Source organism: Callospermophilus lateralis, chromosome 13 (assembly GCF_048772815.1).
Source record: "Callospermophilus lateralis isolate mCalLat2 chromosome 13, mCalLat2.hap1, whole genome shotgun sequence".
Lineage (NCBI taxonomy): Eukaryota > Metazoa > Chordata > Mammalia > Rodentia > Sciuridae > Callospermophilus > Callospermophilus lateralis.
Window position 1 is genome coordinate 11,908,506 of NC_135317.1, and position 24,309 is coordinate 11,932,814.

General features: G+C 55.8%; 1 protein-coding gene across 7 annotated transcripts in view; it reads left to right on the forward strand.

The window, feature by feature from the left end:
* The window catches only part of Trim67 (tripartite motif containing 67), a 33,589-nt gene extending 16,106 nt beyond the window's left edge, over nucleotides 1-17,483 (forward strand). For 2 of the 7 annotated variants that reach the window (XM_077105131.1, XM_077105132.1), the window contains 9 exons: nucleotides 4,861-4,956; nucleotides 6,678-6,800; nucleotides 7,556-7,666; nucleotides 8,720-8,879; nucleotides 11,088-11,233; nucleotides 13,346-13,484; nucleotides 13,912-14,215; nucleotides 16,095-16,257; nucleotides 17,050-17,483. In XM_077105131.1, coding sequence (XP_076961246.1) covers nucleotides 4,861-4,956; nucleotides 6,678-6,800; nucleotides 7,556-7,666; nucleotides 8,720-8,879; nucleotides 11,088-11,233; nucleotides 13,346-13,484; nucleotides 13,912-14,215; nucleotides 16,095-16,257; nucleotides 17,050-17,115 — 1,308 coding nt within the window. In that variant the 3' untranslated portion in view covers nucleotides 17,116-17,483. The remainder of the gene's footprint in view (nucleotides 1-4,860; nucleotides 4,957-6,677; nucleotides 6,801-7,555; nucleotides 7,667-8,719; nucleotides 8,880-11,087; nucleotides 11,234-13,345; nucleotides 13,485-13,911; nucleotides 14,216-16,094; nucleotides 16,258-17,049) is intronic. The other 5 variants (XM_077105130.1, XM_077105133.1, XM_077105134.1 and 2 more) reach the window with 4 other exon arrangements.
* The last annotated feature ends 6,826 nt before the right edge of the window (nucleotides 17,484-24,309 follow it).

Here is a 24,309-nt window from a genome sequence, read left to right on the forward strand (position 1 = left end):
TTCACCACACTTGTCCAACCTTAGGGCAGAACAGAAACAAGGAGCTTCCCAGGACTCTCAAGCTGGAGTTTGAAGTACACTGGCCCAGGACCCTGCCTGGGAGGAACCCAGACTGCTCTGGGAGCTGCTGGTGGAGATGCTCTGTGGGGCGGATAGGCATTGGTTGGACCTAGGAGGAAACTGTCCCAAACCAGACTCCTAGGGATGCATTCTCACTCGCGAGGACAAGGAAGTCACTAACTGCCCCTTGCTATTCAGTTACAACCATTCAACCAGAAAGCAGAGCGTGTCTTCCGCCTGGGCCTTTCCTTTCTTTCCCAGAGTTAGCTATGATCTGCCCACTGGGGCAAGCCAAGCCCCCCACCTCTCAGACTCAAGGTCTTCGTACTACTAGGGGAGGACTAGGAATAGTGTTCAGGGTCCTCAGCCAACACCCAGCGGTCCCTGTGGAAGATGGAGCTGGTGCCCTGAAGGTTGAGACAGGTTGAGGGCTCCACCCCAGGCTGCTCACTCCTGGGGACCCAGTGTGACTGCCACAGTCCTCTTCCAGGCCAGGAGAGGTGACTTACCATCATTCCCCCACACACATGGGACTGGGTGGAAAGAAGGACAAGTGCGTTTCTGTGGGGACACTTCCATGGCCGCCAGCCGTCCCTGCCCACCTGGGTCCCACCAAGGCCTGCCAACCGGGGGATAGGCCCTCACCTGACTGAGCACAGGGCTGGCCCTGGGAGGCTCTGTGCTGAGGGGCTCTCTGGCCATGCAGAGGCAGCAGAGGGGAAGCAGGTGGTGAGTCTGTAGGCCACTGAGCCACAAGATGGCTCTGTTTTCAGCCAGGCACTGCCCAAAGTCATGGTCTCCTTGCCAAGTGGGAAGCAGGTCTGCTGGTGCTGGGGAGGCAGGGCTGCTGGGAGGCAGGCACTGGCTGAAGCACAGCTGTGCCGGTGCCTGGCACAGGTCTGACCTCTCTCCCTGCCGGCAAAGGTGGCAGATCGGCTATGACCTACCCCGCTCAGCACAGGCCTGGGGTCTACCAACCATTCTGCTCTTCTTTAATAAACTCCCATCTGTGCAAAGACAAAAAAACAGTTGCCCCATTGATCCCCTAGAGATAGGGGGAGGTGGCCTCTGGGGGAGGTGACAGTCCTGAGTGTATGTGAACCCCAGACCTGCATGTCAAAGCCCTGACCCTTGATGTGAAGAGGTGGGACCTTTAGAGGCCCTTAGGTTTAGACAAGGTCAGGAGGTGGAGCCCGAGGAGAGGAAGGAGCCGAGCCTCTGCATGGCCACTAGGGGAGGGCATGTGTAGGACCCTGGAAGAGCACAGTGTGCTGGCGCCCTGACCTGGAGGCGTAAGCATCCTTGTCTAAGGTGCCCTGTCTGGGTTACAAAGATAGCTGAGAAGGGAATGGCCTGGCCTTGGTGGGCCTATGCTCTGGGTGGGTGCCTTGGGGAGGGACTTGCTGCCCCTCTCTGAATGCTGATAACTGATCACTTTGAAAGATGCCTGCAAGCCTGTGGACAATGCTGCCATCTGAGCCTCCTTCCAAGGTTAAGTATCCTGGGCCCTGGACCCTCCAAGGATGGAGGTCAAGATCTGTGCCCCTTCCATATTAAACTTAATAGCATGTAAATTCCAGCTTCCACAGTTTGAGGCTGGGCTCAGTGGTAGAGCTGCCTAGCATGTGCAAGGCCCTGGGTTCGATCCTCAGCACCACATTAAAATAAAGGTATTGTGTCCAACTATAACTAAACATAAAAAAAAAATCCAGCTCCCTGGCCACATTAGCTGCCTGTTCAGGTACTCAGGAGCCAAGTGTGGCCAGTGGCCGTCAGTGGAGGGTGGGCGTGGAACACCCCAGGTTCTGCTGACAGCTTTGCTGTCTTGAAACTTGCAGAGTGGGTGCTCTAGAGTGAGCCTCAGAGGGAGGTGCCTGAGCAGGGGTGCAGGGGTACAGCAGTGGAGTAGGAGAAGCTTCTTGGAGGGGCCACCCTTGCTCGGAGGCTCCTGGCTCCCTGGAACAGACCAGCCCTCACCTGAACCTCACCCAGAGCGGCAGAGCCTCCCTTGGCTTCCATGCATGGCGCTAGGCCTGCTCCCAGCTAATCAGAGATTTCCAGCTGAGGCTGGAAATTGTCATTGTCCAGGCCAGTGAGGCTCCAGATGCTCTTGGAGGGCTGGGTCAACCCAGACTCCTGGGCTCCACCTGGTTTCTGATGGGCAGCTCTGGAGGAGCCAGACCTCCACTGAGGTCCGCAGTGATGCTGACACAAACAGGGATCCCTCTCTGAGAACCACTGCTACTGTCTAAAGAGTAACATTCCTGGACTTTTTTAATGCCACAGAGAGAGACATAGTGCTGCGTGGCCAGGGGCTCTTCCAGTCCTGGATCGTGGCTGTGACAGCCAGATGTCTCTGGACTGCCCTGCTCCACTCTCAGCCTTTACATTTAGAAAATGTGACTAGTTAAAAACCAGGTCATCTGCCTCATCCATGGCTAGGTTTCAAAGACAAATTGGATTGTGTGTGTGTGTGTGTGTGTGTGTGTGTGTACGCAGGAAACGCAGGACACTGACGCCATGGACCTGAGCTCAGCCAGCAGATGCCCCCATTATGAGCAAACCATACCATGAATAGACAAGACACGCCTATGTCTTTCTACAATGTCAGATTCATTGAGTAACAGTAAATTCACAGGCTACACACTTGCAGTTGTTGTGATTCACTGAATGCCGGTGGGTCACGTGACAGAGGACAGACACCCACAAGTCCTTTCCTTCCATTCCACTCTTCATTTCTAATATCTGAAACACTCAAGGCACACACCACACTTCATAAGATTTACATATAAGAAACAGAAAGACTAAGAAAGGGTAAGGCAGCTTCAGGGTCAGAGGGCGCTGGGCCAGCAGCACAGGCAGAGGGATATGGACACAGAGCAGAAGGGTCAAGGCGGAAGTCAGATAAGGGTCAAGGAACTCTTTGCACAGAGTTGCCCAGGCAATGGACCCTGGTGGATGCCAGTTTGTTTCAGAGCATGAGTTTGAAGTGTCAGATAGAGGTGTACCCTTGGAGGGGCCAGGAGAAAAATGCTGCTAAAGCCCAAGAACAGAACTGGAGATTCACTGCTGTGGCGATTCTCCTGGGCAAGGCTAGTGAGGAGTGACCAGGTGACAGGGTACAGTGCCACCGGGGCCAGCCTCAGAGGGCTCCTCCTTTTATGGGCCTTGCGTTAAGCAGGTTCTGTCTGGTGAGTTTGATAAGCTCCCATGTCTGGTGTTCCTGATGAGATTTGGGATGGCCACGTGTCCAGGTGTTCCTGATTTAGTTTGATAGGTTGGCATATGTAAATTATCTGTTAATTTGTGCCTTATGGTGGTGCCAGGCAGATGATGGTTGTTCAAACAATGTGTAGAGTTCTTCTACCTTGGCACCTGTACTCGAAATACAGTGACTCAGGGCAAATTCCTGTTGCACAAAACGGAGTCACTCAGGAAAAGGCACAACCTGAGAGCTACTGTCCTGCACACCATGGAGTCACTCAGGGCAGGCACAGCCTGAGAACTGCTGTTCTACTACACACCATGGAGTCACCAGGGCAAGCACAGCCTGAGAACTGCTGTTCCATGCACCATGGATCACCAGGGCAGGTGCAGCCTGAGAACTGCTGTTCTGCACAACATGGAATCACTCAGTCTGAGAGCTGCTATTCTATACACCATGGAGTCACTCAGGAAACGGCACAGCCTAAGAGCTGCTGTTCTACAAACCATGGAGTCACTCAGGGCAGGCACAGCCTGAGGACTGCTGTTCCACACACCAAGGAGTCACCAGGGCAGGCACAGCCTGAGGACTGCTGTTCTGCACACCATGGAATCACTCAGGGCAGGCACAGCCTGAGAGCTGCTGTTCTACACACCATGGAGTCACTCAGGAAAAGGTACAGCCTGAGAGCTGCTGTTCCACACACCATGGAGTCACTCAGGGCAGGCACAGCCTGAGGACTGCTGTTCTGCACACCATGGAGTCACAGGGGCAGGTGTAGCCTGAGGACTGCCGGTCTACACCATGGAGTCACTCAAGGCAGGCATAGCCTGAGGACTGCTGTTCTACACACCATGGAATCACTGGGGCAGGCGCAGCCTGAGGACTGCTGTTCTGCACACCATGGAGTCACCCAGGGCAAGCACAGCCTGAGAGCTGTTGTTCCACACACCATGGAGTCCCTCAGATGGGGGTACAGCTCACTTCCCACATATCCTATTTTGCAGCAGCTGGTCTTGGGCTCAGAAGTCCCCTCTGTGGCTCTGCTGGCCACTCCCTTCTCATCGGGCTCAAGGTCGGATGCTGGAAACTACTAGAGAATGGTATAGGCCCAATTCACCTCTAGGGCCACGGGCCTCTCTCTGTTCCTCCCTCTGGTGTGCCCACAGGTTGAACGGTGACTGTGCAGGAACAAGGAGAGTGGAGGTTGACTTGGGGTACAGGATGGTCATAGCATCAACTGATCAGAGATAGACCTGCCAAAGAAGAGCAGGCCTAGGCCAGGCCATGGGCTCATTTGTCCCCTTGTCCTGGGCTGCTTCCACCCAGGACAGGCCTGTTACCTTCCACAGCTAGTGAGCAGTCCTTGCCTCTGCCAGGCCGGGGTCAGAGGGAGGGTGGAGGCCCACCCATGCTCTCTAGGTGCTCTGGGAAAAGCCATGTACTCTGGGGCTAGGCCTCAGTTATGGTCCCTTTATAGAGGAGGACGGCCTGCACAGGGGACTCCTGCAGCCCTTGCACAAGTGTGGCTTCCAGGACGAGGCACAAGCAGTGTTCCCTTGACCCCTCCTTTTACAATGTCGTGTCTCTTCCAGGCCCAGCTCTCTCAGGCCTTAAACGGGGTTTCGGATAAGGCCAAGGAGGCGAAGGAGTTTCTGGTCCAGCTCAAGAACATCCTGCAGCAGATCCAGGTGAGCATGCTCTGGTTCACTCAGCAAGGACAGGTCCCCACCTGCCAGGTAGGAGAAGAAGGGGCAAGCCTTGCCATGGGCACTCGGTCCCACACCAGAGGGCTGGTGTGTCCTCGCACATCCCTGCATGTCGCCTGCCACTGTCTGCTGACATGCATGTGACACTGATGTGGGATGGAGTTTATAGGAGGCCAGCAAGCAGAGGCCACGTGCTGGGGAGCTGGAGAGATGTGATCCAACTGGGCCACACAGGTTGTGGCAGTGGTGCCCTGTGCCCAAATAGTCCCATGTAATCGAGGCACCAAAACGTAAATCCAGGTGTTTACTGAGCACCTGCACTGTGCCCCACTGAGCCTGAGAAGCATCCTAAGCTCAGTCAGTCTTGCTTCAGGGATCCCTGTGTAGGGGAGGGAGCCCCAACAGGTGGGTGCACAAAAGGCCAAGCTGTAACAGATCTGCACAGCTGGTGCAGAGGAGATTGAGGGCCCTTGAATTCCTAGCCCGTGAGAACTGGTGAGCCTTCTGCCACTATGATAGACACCCGAGACAGTCAGCTCACGAGGAGGAGAGGCTTGTTCAGGCTCATGGTTTCAGCAGTTTCTGTCCGCACTGCTGGACTCCACTGCCTCTGGGCCTGTGGTAGCCCAGTAAGCCTCCGTGGGAGCGAGTGGCAGAGGAGGCTGCTGGCCTCCTGGTGGCTGGGAAGCAGAGAGAGGAGGGGCTGAGGTCCCAAAGATTCCTTCAGGGGCATGTCCCCAGCAGCCTAACCTCCGCCCACCAGGCCTCCCCGCAAAGGCTCCACCACCTGCCAATAGCACCACAGGTTGGGGACCAGGCCTTTGGGGGATGCTTACAGTCCAAACTAGAGCAAAACCCATGCCCTAATAAGCTAACCTCAGATGACATCCTCGGGGCATCTGAAGTATGATGTCCCAGTTTTTCACACACACAGGATGGATTAGTTTACCCAGACTCTATCACAGAGCACCAGAGACAGGGCAGCTTGAACAGGACAGATGCACTCTCTGTCGGGAAGGCTGGAAGTGACGGCCATGACAGGTGGATCCCTCTTGAGGCCTCTCCTCAGCTTGCAGCTGCTCTCTTCTTCCTGAGTCCCCGGGTGACCTCTGTGTGTCTGTCCTGCTCTCCTTTTTTTGTAAGAACCCTGTCAGGTTGGATTGGGAACTGCCTTATGACCTCATTAGATCTCCATGGCCTCCTAAAGACCCCGTCCCCAGGCACAGGCACTTCTGAGGTCCTGGCGTAGGACTTCACCATGACACCGGGGGGGGGGGGGGGGGGGGACTGAAGCAGACCCACACTGACCGAGGTCTGAGGACCTTCCTTCAGACTGACAGAGCCAGACCTAGAGCGAGGACATTGCTTCTTGTTTGTTTCACTTTTTTCTGATTATAAAAAGCCAAAGTATGTGTCATAGAAATTTTGGAAAGTAGGAAAAATAGCGCTGAGTCCTGGCCTGCAGGGGATGGGCACACACTAGCGGTGGCACAGTGTCTGAGGCGGCCTGGGCCTGGCTCTGGAGAGTGTTCCCCAGGCACAGGAGCCTCTGGAGTGGTCTGTGAGGTGACAACCCCCAGGCATGAGGCATGCACAGGTCAGCCCTGGGGCACTGGGACCTTCTCCCATGGGGCAACATAGGGGGCTCAAGGCTTCTCTAGTGGGCTTTCGGTCACCCTCCCTCAAGCTCTCTGTCTCCCCAGGAGAATGGGCTGGACTACGAGGCCTGCCTGGTGGCTCAGTGTGACGCTCTGGTGGAGGCTCTGACGCGGCAGAAGGCCAAGCTGCTCACCAAGGTGACAAAAGAGAGGGAGCACAAGTTGAAGGTAGGCAGCTGGGCCGACCCTGAGGTCCCCTTCATGCCCTCCTGCTCAGTGCTGGACCTTAGTTGAGGGGCCAGGGAAGGAAGGACGTGGTGAGGAGGGGCTGAGCTGCTGGTGGGTGGCGCTCAGGGGACAGTCACCACCCATGCTCCCTGCAAAGCCAAGGGCAGGCAACAGCAGCCACCATCTCCTACCTCCTACCTCCTGTCCTCATCTGTAGAGTGGGAGCAACCCGTCACAATGGCAAGGCTGGGCTCTGCCTCTGTCCCTTTCTTCAGTTCTCTCTGATGTATACTCTCATCCCCACCAGGGGACGGCCAGCGACCCCGCCCCCCACTGCACCCCTGGCAGGTGCCTCTGCAACTGAGGAGGGCTGTCACATCAGCCCTCCTGTGGTGTCGGGGAGCGGGGAGCGTTTCCTAACCAAGCAGGAAGCATTACTTTTGAGGAGAGGAGGAGCGAGTATTGGCGGAAGCCCCGTGTCTGGTGATGCAGCCATCCTGGGGCCATCCCTGCCTGCTGGCCAGTGGAGCAAGGCCAGGGTGGCCACAGACACAGGTGGAGCTCAGGCCAGGCCCTCTCTCCACACTGCTCCATTCCAGAGTCTGTTGAGGGAATTGGCCCCTCTAGTCCCCAGTAGGATGGAGCAGAGTGCAGGAGTGGGCTGGCCAGGGCCCCTCCCCACTGGTTTGCTGACTCTTGGGGCCTGGCTGCTCTTCCTCTGGGAAGGCAGTTGCTGAGAGGAGTCCCTGCTACAGATGGTTTGGGACCAGATCAACCACTGCACGCTGAAGCTGCGCCAGTCCACAGGGCTGATGGAGTACTGCCTGGAGGTGATGAAGGAGAACGACCCCTCTGGGTTCCTCCAGGTGAGTCGGCCACACCAGGACGGCCCTAGGTGTCATTCCCGCTCACAAGTGCCAGCCCCAGGCCAGCCCAGGTGTTAGGCAAGGCCAATCCACAACGCAGCACTGTGGGGAGTCCCTGTGCTCGGGCGTGCAGAGGTCCAGCTCTCCCTCAGCCAGGGCCCTCAGCAGCTCTGACCCTAGTTTTGCAGCCTCCATAGGAGAGGTGAGCTAGCATGGTCTCTGGTGGCCAGACGCCAACCGTCAACATCCTCCCCATGCCTGGGAAGGGCAGTCTGCCAGATCAGAGACTGTCCAGGGAGAAGCCAGGTAGAGTCCACACAGCTTCCCCTTAGGGTGCAGTCCTGCAGACCTGGTCGATGACCAGCTAGTTCATCCCTCTTGGGATCACTGCTGTGGCCCTCGGGCTGGCTCGGTCATGCATGTCTCTCGGGAACACAGCAGTGATTCAGCCTCTGTCTGGGGAAAATGACGAATCCTCTTGGTAATTCCCAAAGAAGTGTGCATGGGGCCCTGGCTCTGCAGCAGGTGTGCAGATGTCTGATGAGCAGAACTTCCCAGCCAGGGAAGTGCAATTCAGCCGGAGTTTGCCGCAAAAGCCACAGAATGATCAGAAGAGATGCACTGGGGGGAGTGGGCTTCTGTGCTCAGAGGGACTGGGGCACACTTTCTTCATACCCTGGGACAGACAACTAGCATTTCCCTTGGCAATGTACCAGAGCTGGCAAAGCAGATGTAATCAAGCGTGGTTTTGCATATTTTTTGAAAAGCATCTTTACTTCATGAAAGGGTTTGACCCAATTTCTCTAAATATCTAGTGCTTCTTTACTTTTGTCACCATCACACTGTTGAATCACAATTCAAACAAGACAGTGAGTCTCTATCCAGCCAGCACTGTGCAGTAGGGGTGGCTTCATCTGGCCCTGGCTCGAGGACATGTGCTCAGCACAGCCCCTTCCCATCCCTGAGCCCACAGAGAACAAGCCCCTGGCTCCCGTCCTTCACCCTTCGCTGTTTTCTACAAACCCAACCCTCGACCTTGTGCTCCCCTTCAAGATCTCTGATGCTCTGATCAAGCGCGTGCAGTTGTCCCAGGAGCAGTGGGTCAAAGGTGCCCTGGAGCCAAAAGTGTCTGCGGAGTTTGACCTGACCCTGGACAGCGAGCCACTGCTGCAGGCCATCCACCAGCTGGACTTCATTCAGATGAAATGTAGGGGTGAGCCACAGTTGGCCCTTGTTCAGCCAGTGCTTCTTCCCAAAGAGGCATCTGGTCTGAGGGGCAGCTTGGTGCTAGGAGCCCATGATGCTCTCTGCCACAGGCAGAGTGGCAGGGCAGGGTCACCAGGTGGTGGGCCTGACTGTGGAGCTGGGTGGGGTGGGTCCTCTGTCTGAGCCTGAGCTTCCTCTTGTGTTCACTCACAATGACCCATGGAGTGTCCACCATGTGCCAGGCTGTGGCAGGTGTCCTGTGTGCAGTGGTGAACAAGTCTGCAAACTCCCTCCAAAGACTGGGCTGTTCTTCTAGAGAAGGAAGGGGACAGTGCCCAGACAATGAGAGATGTGAGGCCTGGCAGCGGCAGCTGGTGCCAGCGCAAGGCAGAATGGGCATCGGTCAGGGGGGCTGCTTCTCAAGGGGAGGAGAAGGGAGGGGCAATCTAGTGAGAGCTGAGAGCAGGCGCTGGGGCTTCGCAGGCAGAGGTAAGTTTCCTGTGTCTCCAGAAGAGCAGGAAGGTCAAGGCAAGAACAGAAAGAGGGGCTGGGGCTGGGGCTCATCAGTAGAGCACTTGCCTCACATAGTTGAGGCACTGGGTTCCATCCTCAGCACCATATAAAAATAAATAAAGGTATTGTGTCCATCTACAACTAAAAAATAAATTTAAAAAAGAGCAGAGGGAGCAGGAGAAGATGGCAGGAACCAAGGGAGTGCATGGTTAAGGTTGGGTAAAGTCTGTACAACTTGGCAGGTGCAAAGGCTGTAAGGGACAGCCAGAAGGAGTCCTGCCCTGCAGGTGTGCTGGGAGAGGAAGCGAGGGCACCTGCAGGATTTGAGAACCCAGGCAGGCCTGACCTTCAGAGTGTGGAGAAGCGGGGCTCTTGATACCCCAGGCTCGCTCCCACAGTTTGCACCTCCATGAGGTCGGGAAATGCCACCCGCCCAAGCCACCTGCCCTGGGTGTGAATGAGATGCAGTGCCAAGGAGCAGAAGGGCCAGACAGAGTGGGGAAGCTGCAGCAAGGGAGAGACCCCAAAATGGGCACACCACGGGAGGAGGCTTGGCCGTATCCTCCTGCTGCTCCTGCAACAGGGAGTCATGGGGAGTAGAGACTGCGCTGAGGGCATGGGAAGGGACCCATGGGCGGGGGTCAGGCTGTGCGTGGCCACTGAAAGCACACCTGAAATCAGGGGATTTCAACCAGCTGGACCTTCAGCCAACATCTGGAAAATAGTGACCCCATTCTTGGAGTCAAATTGAAATATCAATCTTGTCATTTTTCCTTTTTGAAATTGTCAGAGTGGATTCTATCAATCTCTAAAATCTCTTGAGCCCAAAGAGAGCTAGAACCTATGACGTTGTCCCCTCTTAGTTCAATAAAGTTCAGGGCATACCCAGTTTGCGTTCCTAATTCCAGGGAGTGGCATCCATCATCCAAGGTTGCTCCTCTGTCCCGGGCCCTGTCCAGGTTGGAAAGCTTCTGGTTGATGGTTGCAGGCATCTCTGCACCTGTGTTGGTCAGTGCTCCATCACAGCACAATGCCTGAGGTGACTGGCCTGGAGCAAAGGTCCACTTGGCTCACAGCCTGGGAGGTTTTAGTCCCAAGTCAGATGGTTCCGTGAAATGTGTCAAGGGGTGCTAGCATGGTGAAGCTAGGACATGAGAGCAAAAGCTTTCATGTCATGGCCAGGAAGCAAAGGAGAGACAGAGGAAGGGGCTGGGTCCCCTCCAAGGTGGCATCAGTTCCCAGTGAAGGGAGGACCTCCCCTGGCCCCACTCCCAAGGGCTCCCCTATCTTTCAACAGCACAACACTGGGGACCAAGCCTTGAACAAGAGCCTTGGGGGACACTGAAGGTAAACCGTAGTGTCCCTCTTCCCCGCTCTGGTGTAAGGCTGACTCTTGCCTAGTTCTCCACCCTGCCAAAAGGGCTTGCACAGGCCCATGCTAGGTGGACTCTGCTGAGCTACCTCAAGTGCTTCTCACAGGCCTGAACATCACTGCCACGGCTCTTGGTGGCGGGTGACAGGCTTGGGGGTAGGCCATGACCCCAGTTCTGAGATCAGGATATGCTGTGGGGTGAAGAATGACACAGGACCTGCACTTCCCTGTCCCCAGCTCTCTTTGGCCTGGGGGTAACCCAGGTGTTTCCTGGGGTGGGCTGGGGCATGAGGACAGGGGTGCTGCGCTAACCCAGTGGCCCTGTCACAGTGCCACCCGTCCCCCTGCTGCAACTGGAGAAGTGCTGCACTCGGAACAACAGTGTCACCCTGGCCTGGAGGACACCGCCCTTCACCCACAGCCCTGTGGACGGCTACATCCTGGAGCTGGACGACGGGGACGGGGGGCAGTTCCGGGTGAGGCCTGCTGCTGGGCATGGGGGGCATCCTAATGTGAGGCTGTGAGTGGGCAACTGAGGCCACCCTGAGGAGGGGCCACAGGATGGAGAGCTGGCAGCTGGGATTGGAGACTGGGCTTCCCTGCTGTAGGCTGTCTCTGGCCCCCGCCAGCAGCAGCGTCTATCATAGAGGACACAGGGATGACTGGCACTGGCACGAGGGAGGGACAGAGCCCAGGGACGGCACCACCTGCAGGCTCCTCCCTCTTGTCTCCCTCGCTGGGGTGCAGGCCTTACCAGCCTCATGTGCTACCCAGGACCCAGCAGGGCAGGTTTCCTCTTGCCTCATCTCATCCATGTCATTGCCATTCAGGGGATAGGCTTGTCTTGGGGGGTCACATTCTAGAGGAGGAGGCTCTTGCTAGGCCTCAAATACCTGGCAAGGAGCTGGGTGTGTAGAAACACATCAAAAATGGCTGTTGGGTTGGGGTGACATACTGCACTCATGGCCCCCAGGTGGACTGACTTGGGGACTATAAGGGCTCTTAGTGAGCCTGAGTGCAACTTCTTCCCAGAAACCCTAGGGCACCCCTGACCCCACCAGGTCAGAACCCTGCAGGACTGTCCCTGGAGCTTCCACTTGGCCAGGCCCAGGTGCACATGCATGCAGGGAGCACAGCCCTGGTCTTTCTCCATCACCTCCTGCCCGCTAGACCAGCATCCACTGGATTTCTTGCAGTTCTTCCCCAGGGAACCACCCCCACTGAGCAGTTTACCAAAGGTCAGGGCTCCCTTAGTTTCTCTCAAAGGTATCTATGTACCTGTCATTTCATTTTTTTTTTGCGGGGGGGGGGGGAATACAACCATGCAGTTCCTTGAGAATCGCTGAGTGTGGGTGGGCATGGGCTAGTGGGGCGTGAGTCAGAGATGGTGGTCTGTTGGGGGTGCACACCTTGGTCCCTCTGTGGTGCTCCCCCATCAGACAGCAGGTATGGGAACAGAGAAAAGGCTGTGGACATGAAGAGGAGGCCCTACAGAGCGCAAAGGTGATCCCTCTTCTTTGAGTCATGGCCACCGAGAAAACCAGACCCAAGGGCTTAAGCTCAGGAGGAGCGGCCCTGCAGCTGGTGGGTGGCTTTGAACAGAGACAGACCTGCATTTGAAAGGTGGCTCTTCGGTGGACTAGCTACAATCCAGGGACAGCTCCCAACCTTCCCCAGGTCTCCTTGTGTGCAGAGTAAAAAACAAAATAACAATGTTTCCATGTTGTGTGACACTTACAAGACCTTAGCAATGCCTGGCACAGAGATAACTGTCAAGAGCTTGGATGACAAGTGAACAGGGAGCCCCCACATTGGAAAGCAGGGAAGGAGCCTGGACACAGTGAGCAGTACAGAGTTATAGGAGAACCTGAGGCCGTGCGGCCAGGGACAATAGGACCAGCATAACTTGGAAATGAATGGGGAAGAAAATACACCCTAGGAAAGATTCTTGGGTCTGACTCAGAGGGTCTCATCCTCTTGGAAAACAGCATCTCCCGGGGGCCCAGGAGCAGAAGGTGCCAACCTCTGGGGTAGGAGGGGATGTGGGAGTCAGAGTTCCTTAGAGCTTCAGAGTCTTTTGACAGGGTCACCTTGGCAGAGACAGGACGTCCTTGGGCAGTGTCCTAGCTAGCTGAAGACCTGCAGACCCGCCTCCCTGGGACCCCCACATGCCTTGCAGCCTGCAGGCACAGTGGCCAGGAGGAAGATGTTTCCTCCCAGTTTGGAAAAGTTCTGGGACCAGGCCACAAGAAGTTGTAATTTCCCTTATTCAAGAACTTCTTTTTGGGGCTGGGCATGGTGGCCACATCTGCAATCCCAGCAACTCAGGAGGCTGAGGAAAGAGGATCGCAAGTTCGAGGCCAGCCGGGCAACTTAGCAAGACCCTGTCTCAAAATAAAAAATAAAAGGGCTGGGGTGCAGCTCAGTGGTAGAGTGTCCCTGGGTTCAATCCTACTGCTGCACAAATAAACAAAATGAGTAACTTCTGTTGGGGCTAAAACACTTTTAGTGGCCCCATGTGCCTGAGAACCATCTGCTGAGGGCTTTTCCAAATGCTGAGGGCCTAAAGAGTGGTCTTCCTTGCTCAGGAAGTGTACGTGGGCAAGGAGACCCTGTGCACCATTGACGGGCTGCACTTCAACAGCACCTACAACGCCAGAGTCAAAGCCTTCAGCACTGCTGGCCTTGGGCCCTACAGTAAAACCGTTGTCCTGCAGACGTCCGATGGTGAGCACTGCCTCTGGGGAGGGGCCATCCTTTCCTGCTGTGTGTACCTCCTCAAGACCTGGGGCTTGGGGACAGGAGGGTGCCACCCGTGGGCTGCAGAGGATGGAGCCTTGTGACCTGGGCCCCATAAACTGGGTGTTCTGTGGACTTCCTCTTTCACTCCTAGCATCTCTGAAGTATTTGGGAGGTACTGGGAACCAGGACTCCCTGAGGTGCCCCAGGTTGGGACTAGAAGCCTGATTGTCTGTTTCTTGGTGAGGCTGAGGGACAGGCACCTGGAGAACACAGGGCAGGAAGTGTGTGTGTGTTTCCCATGCAGAGACCGCCGGATGTGGCTGGGGATTGGTGAGTCTATCTCTGAGCACATTAGAGGCTGCCAGCAAATTCCATCGCCTGACCCTTCTTCTCTTGCCTTCTTCCTTTCCAGTGGCCTGGTTCACATTTGACCCCAATTCTGGGCACCGGGACATCATTTTATCCAATGACAACCAGACAGCCACCTGCAGCAGCTACGATGACCGGGTGGTGCTGGGCACAGCTGCCTTCTCCAAGGGCGCGCACTATTGGGAGCTGCACGTGGACCGCTATGACAACCACCCAGACCCTGCCTTTGGTGTGGCCAGGGCCAGTGTGGCCAAAGACATGATGCTGGGCAAGGACGACAGGGCCTGGGCCATGTATGTGGACAACCACCGCAGCTGGTTCATGCACTGCAACTCTCACACCAACAGGTGCGTGACCTGCCACCCTCCCTGGACATGCACGTGGGTCTTCAGGTCCTGGTGGTCTGACAAGGACCAGGGAGAAGTGACTACTTCCTGCAGCCCCAATGAGAGCAGGTGACAGTGATGGGAGCCACACCTGCCCAGCAGGCAGCCGCAGGGTGGCTTTCTTTCTGGTTTCACTCCACTGCACAGTCATCCAGTCAAGCCTGTGTTCCATGGGGCTTTGCAGAGGAGGAACACATCACTGCTATTCCTGGCGGGACCCTATTACTCCCCCAAGGGATGAGGAGCTTCAGGGAGCTCACTCATTGGGCCCCAGCTCCATCGTGCTCTGGGCCCACCAGCTCCTGCAAACAGACCCTGGGCACCTTCTTCACCTGGGAGGACCCAACTGAAGTCAGGGAAGCCAGGTCTGGTCTGGCCAGGAACTGGTCCGAGGGTGCTCAAAACTGCCTGCTGCCCACCACCTTTTCACTGGTAGTGCCCTTGGCTCCAAACTTGGGGAAGCTCTGTTCCTCTGTGTGCTTGGGGCCAGGTCCAAACCCACCAGTCCTATTGCTTCTTGCTTAAGCCAGACAAGCACCCAGAGACAGTTGCCTATGGGAGTGACAACCTCCTTTAACCCTATGAAGTAGGTAGCATTGCCATTTCATAGACACTGGCCCAGCCACAGGGACTGAACCAAGGATCCCAGCCCCTTCTCAGGGTGGTATGGGCACATCCCTGCCAGGGGAGGACAGCCTTCTTGATCTTTTGCTAACTTTGCCAGCCCTTGGGTGCCTCAGCAGTGGGATCTCTAAGAAACGGGGGCCAGAAGAGAGCACAGGGGAATCACCTCTTTACACCCCACCCCCACACCGTGGGTTTGGAGCAGGTGCAGGTGAGCGCCTTCCCAGAGGAGGCCTGCTGCCCTCACCATAGCACTGGGGAGTCAGTAAGAGCACAGACAGACCAGTTGTAATTCCCTCCTCCTGGGTATGGGATAGGGCCCCGCCCCTGAGCCCAGCCCTCCAGGAAACCTGGCTCTGGAGGAACAACCTCCTGATTAGCCAGGTCCTCTGGGACCTTCTCATTGCTCAGGTCGCTGTCCAGCTGCCTGTAGCTAAAGGGACGGATAGCCTCAGCCCAGAGGGACAGGGCGAGGTTGGCCAGGACCTTAGGAGCATTCCTCACTTAAAATCCCTCCCCACCCAGAGGGCGCTCGATGCTTCTCTCCAGCCCAAAGTGCAACTCATCAACTCTGTCAAGCACAGGGCTGCTGACATAGTCCCTGGCTGTCCCTGCCACTGCAGGATGAGGACCAAAGGGCTTGATTCACTACTCATTGCCTGCCCCTGCCACATGTTGCTCTTCTAGAGTCCCTAGGGTGGTTCTGGGGAGGACAGCTGGAGGGCGGGGTCTTTCTGCAGGCTGGGCATCTGCACGTCCATCAGGGCCAGCAGCTCACTGGGCTAGGGAGAAAGGGGGACCAAGTGAATTCTTTTCCTTGGCAGTACCCACCCCACCTCCGTTTCAGATGGAACCCACCTGGCGAAACCTTAGTTCCCTGGGCACAGGTCTCAGATCTTTTGGAAAGAAGGGGTTGAGCAGTCTTTGCCCCAGGGTAGAGTCTGTTGTGTGGCCAGTTCATGGGGTACAAGCACTGCCAGAGGAGGCTCCCAACCAGCATGAACACTCCCCGCCCCTAGGTATTGAGTTTGAGGTGGGGCTGTCCTGTTGTCCCTGGCCGCATGGACTTGGGTTCTCCTGTAACTGTGCTGCTCAGTGTGTCCAGGCTCTTCCCTGCTTTCCTGTGTCAGGGCTCCCTGTTCACTTGTCATTCCAAGCTCTTGACAGCACCCTGGGGCAGCCAGGCAATAGGTCTTCCTGGGACTTCTCTCCTCAGGACGGAAGGCGGAGTGTGCAAGGGGGCCACAGTGGGCGTGCTGCTGGACCTGAATAAGCACACCCTGACCTTCTTCATCAATGGGCAGCAGCAGGGGCCCACAGCCTTCAGCCACGTGGACGGAGTCTTCATGCCAGCCCTCAGCCTCAACCGCAATGTACAGGTACCTCACGCCTCTCCAGGCCCTGACTGGCTGGGCGACTGGCTCCCTGCTGCTCATCCACCAGCCACTGCCACACACTTGAGCCAAGTAGACTAGAGCCTCCTGGAAGCTGTCCTCTGCCAGGATGCACTGTGAGGTGTTCACTTGGAATGAGCAGGGCTCCATGGTGGCAGTGTGTGGAGGAGCTGGGCTCAAGGCCTGGGCAGGTGCCGATGGTGTTGAGGCCTGGGACAGAGGTGCCACGAAAAACAGAGGATGGGCAAGGGGGAGAGAACTGTGACTCGAGGACTGGCTGCCATCCTTAGCCTCTAGCAGAGTCCTCTGGCTGGGCGGGGCAGATCTGCCTTGAGCCTGCTAAGCCTGCACAGGGTTGAGGCCATAGCAGTTTAAGAAGGCCCTCGAGGTGGGCAGCAAGGTGGGCTGCTAGTCTACGAAGGTGGGGGACCTGAATAAGCACACCCCAGAAGACAGGGAAGGAAAGAGGGCAGCAGGAAGATGGCGGGCACGAGTGCCCAGCCGTGAGAACCAGTTGCCTGCTCAGCAGTGTGACCGTTGCTAACAACGCTGGGAGCGTGGTCAGCCAGCCGCAGGGCTCCTACAGCGAGGAAAGAGGCCCAAGCCAACCAGAACCTTAACCAGCATGTTAAGTGGCCCAATGAGTAAAGCCCACAGGCAGAGCCACCCTGGGCTTTGCCCATGATGCCCTCCAGCAAGCAGAGGGCATCCTGTGACTCTGTGCTAGGGCAGCACCCTGCGTCCATGGCAGCCTCTCAGCAACCCCTTCTTTTCCAGGTCACCTTGCACACGGGACTGGAAGTACCAACCAACCTGGGGCGGCCAAAGCTGTCAGGCAACTAGCCTGGCAACTCCCGCTATCCAGCAACTATGCTGAGACACTTGCAGACCAAGTGCCACTCTGTCCCCACTAAGCTCACATAGCTCAGCAGGCACAACAAGCAAGCCCTGGGCACAGCCAGCTGGGAACGAACGTCTGGAGCCAGCTTCTTCAGGGGATGGGATTGGTCTGCAGGCCACATGGTGGCTGCCACTGTCAGTGGTCAACAGGGCGGGGCTTCACCTTCAACCACTCAGCGTTAGAGATTCTCCAACCAGGACTTTCCAAGAAGGGAGGCCTTCAGGGTTCATGCGTATGTTTCCTGCCATCTGTTTGCAACATTTGTCTGGTTTTGAATGGAAAGAGGAAGGCTAGCTTTGAGACTGGTGTCCTGAGAGGAGCCAGGGAGCCACTGCGCCAGCCCAGGCTGAGCACTGGCTCCCTCTGCCTCTGCTCCTGCCTGAGTCCTGAACTGGCAGGTGCACATGTCTTCTGGGAAAAGTTGCTCTTTAGCATTTGGTCCTAGAATTTTGCAAACCTGATTTGGGACTGACTGACAGGGAACTGATCCTTAACGCTTGATTTCTGCCTCTCACTGAACTGCTGCGGACTCTGGAAAGAACCCCCGGCCTCTCCTGAGCAACTGGCTGTGTCTCACCTCACACATGCCGCACGCACGGCACGCACACGCACGGCACGCACACACATGATGCGCACACACAGACGTGAGCAGTTCTCTGAGGTTTCATTCACTCAGTTCTTGGCTCTGCAATTCTAATGACCGACCTGTCTCACCCTGTGGTGGCTCTTTTTGGAACTGGCTTCCCAAGAAGTTACTGGAAATGTGTCTAAGGGGCTCTTCTGAGCTGGCCACTTGGACTGAAAAGCACAGAAGCTGGAGGCCTGGCAAGGCCGCCTGGTCATCTACCCTTTGCTTTGAGACCCGCCCCACTGCCATTGTTGAAGTGTAATGGAAACAGAAGTGGCCCGATGGCAGGCAGAGGTGGCTCTGCTGTGACAGGGGCCTCCAAGAAGTCCAGGTCAGAGGGCTTAGTCTGCACCTTGTCCCCTCCCACGTGAGCCATGAGCCAGGGTGTGCTCCAGGGCCCTGTACCCCCAATACTTATCTCCACTTCTTCCCTGTCTCCTGCCCTCGCCAGCCCCATCTAGTGGTCACCTGGCTCTCTCCTTTTTAAAGAATCTATTTTGTCAAGCATTTTATTTTGACATGAAGATTGACTTGTCCACTTGCTGGATCAGATTCTCTTGGGGCCCATACACTGGCACCAACTGTGCTTTCTCATCTGCCTTTGTATTCAGACCCTGCGCCTGCCTCCTGAGTACCCACTGCCGGGCTATGCGGATCCAACAGTCCTACCTCAAAGCTCTTGCTCATGGGCCGCAGGGCCGCCTGACTTGCCATCCTGCCATGTGGCTGTGGAGGCCAGCTGCGTGGTGCCCTCAAGAGCTGCTTGGTGCTGTTCCAGCCTCCACGTGGCCTGAAGCCACCCTTTGTGGAGGCCTAGGTCTGGCCTCCTCACCCTCTTCCTGGAGTGCTTTCTGGCTCTGCTTCTCCTGGGCCAGAGCCCCATCCAGAGCCTCAAGGCAACGCACAAGACCTGAGCTCTGTGTCCAAGGCTGCTCAGCTGCCTCCTCAGCCTCCACTTTCCTTCAGCATTGGCTGTGGACATAGATAAGCCCTGGTGGCCCCAGCGTGGAGCTTGGGGCAGGTGCCTAAGACTAAAAAATGCCGAGAAGTGCAGCCTTCCTGGGCTTAACAACTCAGGGGGGGCCTGCAGCCAGGCCAGGGGAGATGTGGAAATGCAGAATGGCATGCCCATACCTGCAGGTGGCCTACTCCTCTCCTGCCCAGGGAACAAACCCAGGGTGCGGAGCATACGAGGCCAGTGTTCTACCACTGAGCTATACCCCAGCCCTCCAGGTGATATCTTTAAGAAGACATTTTCTGAAATCACTGAAGCAGCCAGGACCTCTGCCCCCAGTGATGGGAGGGGCTGGGGTGTCTCCCTTTCTTACTTGCCAGGAGCAATGCAGCTGGTTCCAGGCAGCCCCACAGCCACTCCCCTGCCTGCAGCACAAAGCCCCTTGCAGGGACTAGAATGGACTCAGAAGAAAAGGGAGGCTGCCCACACTGTTTTTGAGGGATCAGAACAGTGAAGAAGGAACTTATCAACTCATTAAGGTGGGAAGGCCTGGCATTTGGGAAGAAAAGACAGTTAGTGGGATTCTCATCTGCCATTGAATTTCCTACCATCTTGCAATGTGGTGACATTCCTGTATATAAATGGCATCAAGACAAGACTGGGCTGGGCAGACCAACAGGTGGAGCAGCCTACAACGTGGAATGAGGCAGTCTGTACGCCTTTCCTCTCACAGGTGTCCATCAGCACCTCACCTCACAGAGCATCCTGGCTCCTGCTTCAAGGCAACGGAAGGCCATATTCCACTCCACCTTTCTCCCGTCCCAGCCTTCTTTCCTGCCCATATAACCGTATGTTCGGCTGCATCTCCAGCCCTGTATGTACTTTGTAGTTGCAATAATACCCTTAGGTGCCCTGTGATTCCCCCCACCAGTTGGGGAGGGTCATACTTCTAAGAATGAGCCTGGGAAACACTGTGGAGCTCCCCCAGAGAAGAGCAGGCCACCCCTCTCTCCCCCTCATGGTGCCCCTGTCCTATCAGGACACTCAGACCAGGATCAGAGGGCAGGATCTGTTGTGCTTCCTATGGGGACATGTGAGACGAAGCCTTAATTCTAATCGAAAGTAAAGGCTTGACCTCCTACACAGGAGGCTTCAGTGAAGATGGTGAGCGGCTCAGCCATGGGCTGCAGTCCCAGAGCCACCTGCAGCAAGAGGTTGGGAGGGTGGTGAATACCTCTGGGATCTCAGCTCGGGGCTGCTAAACACCATCACCATCACGAGGCTGTGGGGTGATGTCAGGGTGTCTCACCCTGGACGTTTTTGGGGCAAGGTTGCACTCCTGGGGTCTCCTACTAGGTGCCAGCAGCAACCTCCAGGTGGCTGACAACCACAGCTACCTAGAGATGCTGCCAAGTGTCCCCTGGGGGCCACCTGCACCTGAGGACTACTAGGTTATGCTATTGGATATTCAGAGTGGTACCTATTTCCATGTCAAACAGAATGCCTACACCACAAAGCTGCTGACCTGGATTCTCCTTTGGTTTTCAGTGGGAGCAGTGGGGAGTGGAGTGCCACAGACAGCGGCCAACCTAGCAGGTCTCTGTTTTGCTCACTTTAGATGCTCACCAGCCCCAGCTTCAAGTCTAGAAGGAAAAGCTCTTTCTTTTTCCTTGGTCACATGTTACCAGAAGCAACAGGGACTTCTTAATGGGTCAGTGGCTTTAAAAAAATATCTAATAGATGTTATCAGGAGACGAATATTGGAGTCTGTGCAGATCCTGGGAAATCTCAGGATTTTCCTTTTGCAATTGAGCCTGCAGCTGTTGTCACTGATGGTCTTCCTCAGCAGGTCCTCCTGGAAGCTTAGGTCGCTGGGCTGCAGAGAGACTGGTGAGCTTAGGGCAGGATGTGTGGGTCAGACACAACTGCAGCCCTCAGAGTTCATTTCTCTTGACCAGGCTTTTGATATTGGTTTATGGCATGGGTGGGGGCAAATCTCTTATCTTTCGTGCCTCAGAATCCCCGCCTGAAAATGGGACTGGTCATGCTACCCTACCTCCCCTGCTGTGATGAGGATAATGGAGGAGCACCTTTTAAAGGACGTGCAGTCTTACCTCTGCAGCCTGGGATAATGGCCCACATTCGACGGACCAAACCTGGGTGGTGATTTTCCAGCATGCTCCGACTTCAGTGTCTTCCTCCCATGCCTCCTTGTGACAGGGTTGAGTACTGGTCACACAGCTACCTGGCCTGGAGAAGGTAAGAGGCATGCAGGACAGGATTTCTGTGACCAGACTGTTAATGGTTCTCTGCTCAAGGCCATGAGCAGTCTCCAGGTTAGTGCTGCAGGCAGGCGGAGGCCCCCTTAGGCCAGGAAGGCCACAGCCTGACTTCCTGCCTCCTGGGTGGCGAGGTCTGTGAGCAGGGCCAATCCACTGCCTCTCCTCTGTCTCCAGTGCTCTGCATAGAGTGGCTTTGCAGCCACGGGACGGTGTGACCAGGGCCATGGCTGCATGGGCTGGAAGAAGAGCTGACTGGACACAGGTTGCTTTCAGACCCCTGCAGATGGCTAGAACTGCATTGGCCTGAGCTATATGATTATATGGGGGACAGGGAGGTCCCCAACTTTGAAATGAATGATATTGACTCCAGATAAGTCTCATCTGAATGCGACACTCTTCTCTCAAGGGCGCAGCTCACGGAGGGCATAGCTGCTAACCTAGTCCTGGGGAGGCCCAGGAGCTTGTAGCAGCAAGACAGGCCCTGAGGAGAGGCCAGAAACAGACTTCAGGGTGGAAAAGGGGCCGCTGGCGGCTGTGGAAGGGGACGCGGGGCCAGTACAGGCCAGCCTTTCAGCACCCCACCCGTGGGCTGGAGTCCTGAGCCCTGCTTGCTCAGCATTGAGAGGGGCAGGCGAAGACGATACGCAATGCATGATGTAGAGGTGCTGCCTTCGCACCGAGCTGTCTGTTGAGCATGAGAGGTGTTTGTTTGACTTTGGCAAAGGAATTTAACAAGAAGCAAAAAGCTGTGTGTCCTTGTTTTGGCTGTCGACAGAACTTCCATTCCCTGCCTGTCCTTGCCCTACTCCCTGCTCCCCAACTCCACGTCACTTCCTGTCCCCACTCTCTGCTCCCCCACTCCACATCACTTTCTATCCCCAGTGGTTGGAGTCTGGTGGCAGCTCTTGGTCCTGTGGCTGTTCACTTCCACTGAAAACAGGGAGGGTGGGCAGTGGCAAGGAAAGTGATTTTTTCTAGTTTTTGTATTGGTATCCACAAGCGTTTGTATTTTTTGAATTGCAAACACTGTGTTTTCTGGTCTTTGGGGGTTGGTTGGACTTTCTGTATTACCTTTTGAAAAACTTGAGTTTTACCACAGTCTTAAGCAGATTTGAAATAAATTCTTTTGACACTGCCAACTAGAAGACAGATGTGGTCTGTAACCACTGCTGAGGCAGCTGCTGCCTTTCCGGTGCAGAGCAGAGCAGGTCAGGGGATTCTGGTTTGCGGGCCCAGGCACTCTCGTCGCCTGTGACTTGCAGGTTGCCCAGGAGATCATGGAATTCATTTTTTGCCTAAGATAACAAGGCTGGAGCTATGAACAGTCCAGGAAAGGAGGCAGTTCATACTGAGGGAGACAGACAGCCCACCAAGGTCTCAGCCAACTCTCCTCTGGAGTTCTGGGCTGCAGTGATAAGACTGGGCTTTGCACCACCCACCGCCATTCACTGACTGTGGTCACCTGGGAAGGGGCTGGGGCAATCCTTGTAGTCACTCACAGCTAAAGGGCCATCTGCCCTCACCTCCTGGCAGTCAAGGGACTAGTCCTCTCCTCTGGACACATGCTGCTCCAGGCTCACTGTTCTTCCCCATGTGTCCTGAGATGCTGGGCCAAGATGGCCTGGCAATGTGTGACTCCCAGTGTCCCAGCCATCCACTGGCCTGTCTGCCCCAGGGTCCTGCTCATTGCTAATACAGCTCCCCGCACAGGTGGGAGCAGCACACAGATAGTCCTCCACACCCAGGGGGCTCCCCACACAGGTGGCCTGTTCAGACCTAAGCTGAGCTGTCTCTTCCAGAGCTGCTCATGACTCTTCTGCATATGTCTATGTCACCCACACACTAGCCATGAGCCCTGGAGGTCAGGGACACTGTGTTCACCACCCCTAGCATGACTTTGACTTGCAACTGGTGGTCAGGAAGGTCATACTCTTGCTGGAGGACAGTAAGTGTGGGGCGCAGGAGGGGGAGAAGTCAGCTAGTCAAGGAGTCCCTGGCAGAACGAGGGTGCAGAGCAGCACTGGGGCCTCCGGGCTTGGGTGCAGAGTGGGCAGTGTGAGCACCATGGGGGTAGCCAGGGTGAGTGGGAAGTGCTGGACACCACGGGGGTAGCTGGGGTGAGTGGGCAATGCCGAGTATCACGAGGGTAACCAGGGCGAGTGGGTAGTGCCGGACACCACGGGGGTAGCCGGGGTGAGGCGTCTGCACCCTCTCAGGATGGTTCCAGGGTAATGAGCAAAGGCCTCTTCACATCATCACCAGATCATAGGTCAAGATGAGTTTCCACATTCCAGTGGTGCCTCTCTACTTTCCAGCCACTCTGTCAGCAAGGAGAAGGCTCTGCCGCCCCTTCCTGGTAGGCTCAGCTTGTCCTGAGCCCCCCGTCCAGGCTCTCTGTCTCCCTTGGGCGGGCCAGCCACCCTGCCATGCATGTCCTGCAGATCCGAGTGCACTGAACGTGTAGCGCTAGGAAGCACCCCACCAAGGGAAGGGGCAGCATGCAGACACAGCAAAAGCACACTTGCCCTGGGCAGACCTCAGTCATGACTTCATGGTCACTTCTCTGCTGCCGACCTTGCTGGAGCCTCTTCAACAGGAAATAACGAGCACCAGCTGAAATCTGAACCCAGGTTGCTTTGGCAGTATTTATCATTTCTGCCCCTACACCTCAAAGTGCTTCTAGAATGCCCACTGGCCCCAAAACTGCACCTCAAATACCTGTGCAATAAGTTAAAAGCAGAAACCACAGTGAGTGTGGTGATTTATACTTGGAATGGCAGACTTTTTCAAAACAGACTAGGTGGGGACTCTGGTTGGCCTGGCTGAGGAAGAGCCTATTTGCTGTCACGACTCATGGGGGGGCCCCTCTTCCCCAGTAGCCCATTTCTAGCTCCTGAGATTCTTCCTAGTGCCACCTGTCAGGTTCTGCAGGCTCCACTCATCCGAGTTACCCACACGCTATCCTCCACAGTCCACTGAAAGCCACGCAACAGCCAGCCAAGGACACCCCGAGGGTTGTTGATCAAAACTTGATTACTTGCTAGGCTGGGATCTGAATTTTTTGGCAATTAAAAAAAGTCATAATTGTTACTAGCATTGAAAATGCTTCTTTAATGTGCCACAAGCTTTGAAAAGCCGTTGACACCTTAAGAAAGGGGACAGCATTAAAATGTGTGTGGCATATAAGTTCTGTCTTCCGCAAGACAATATCCACTGGCACATGAGCACTAAGCACATGTTAAAACCATCTTTCATTATTTAGCAGTCAATA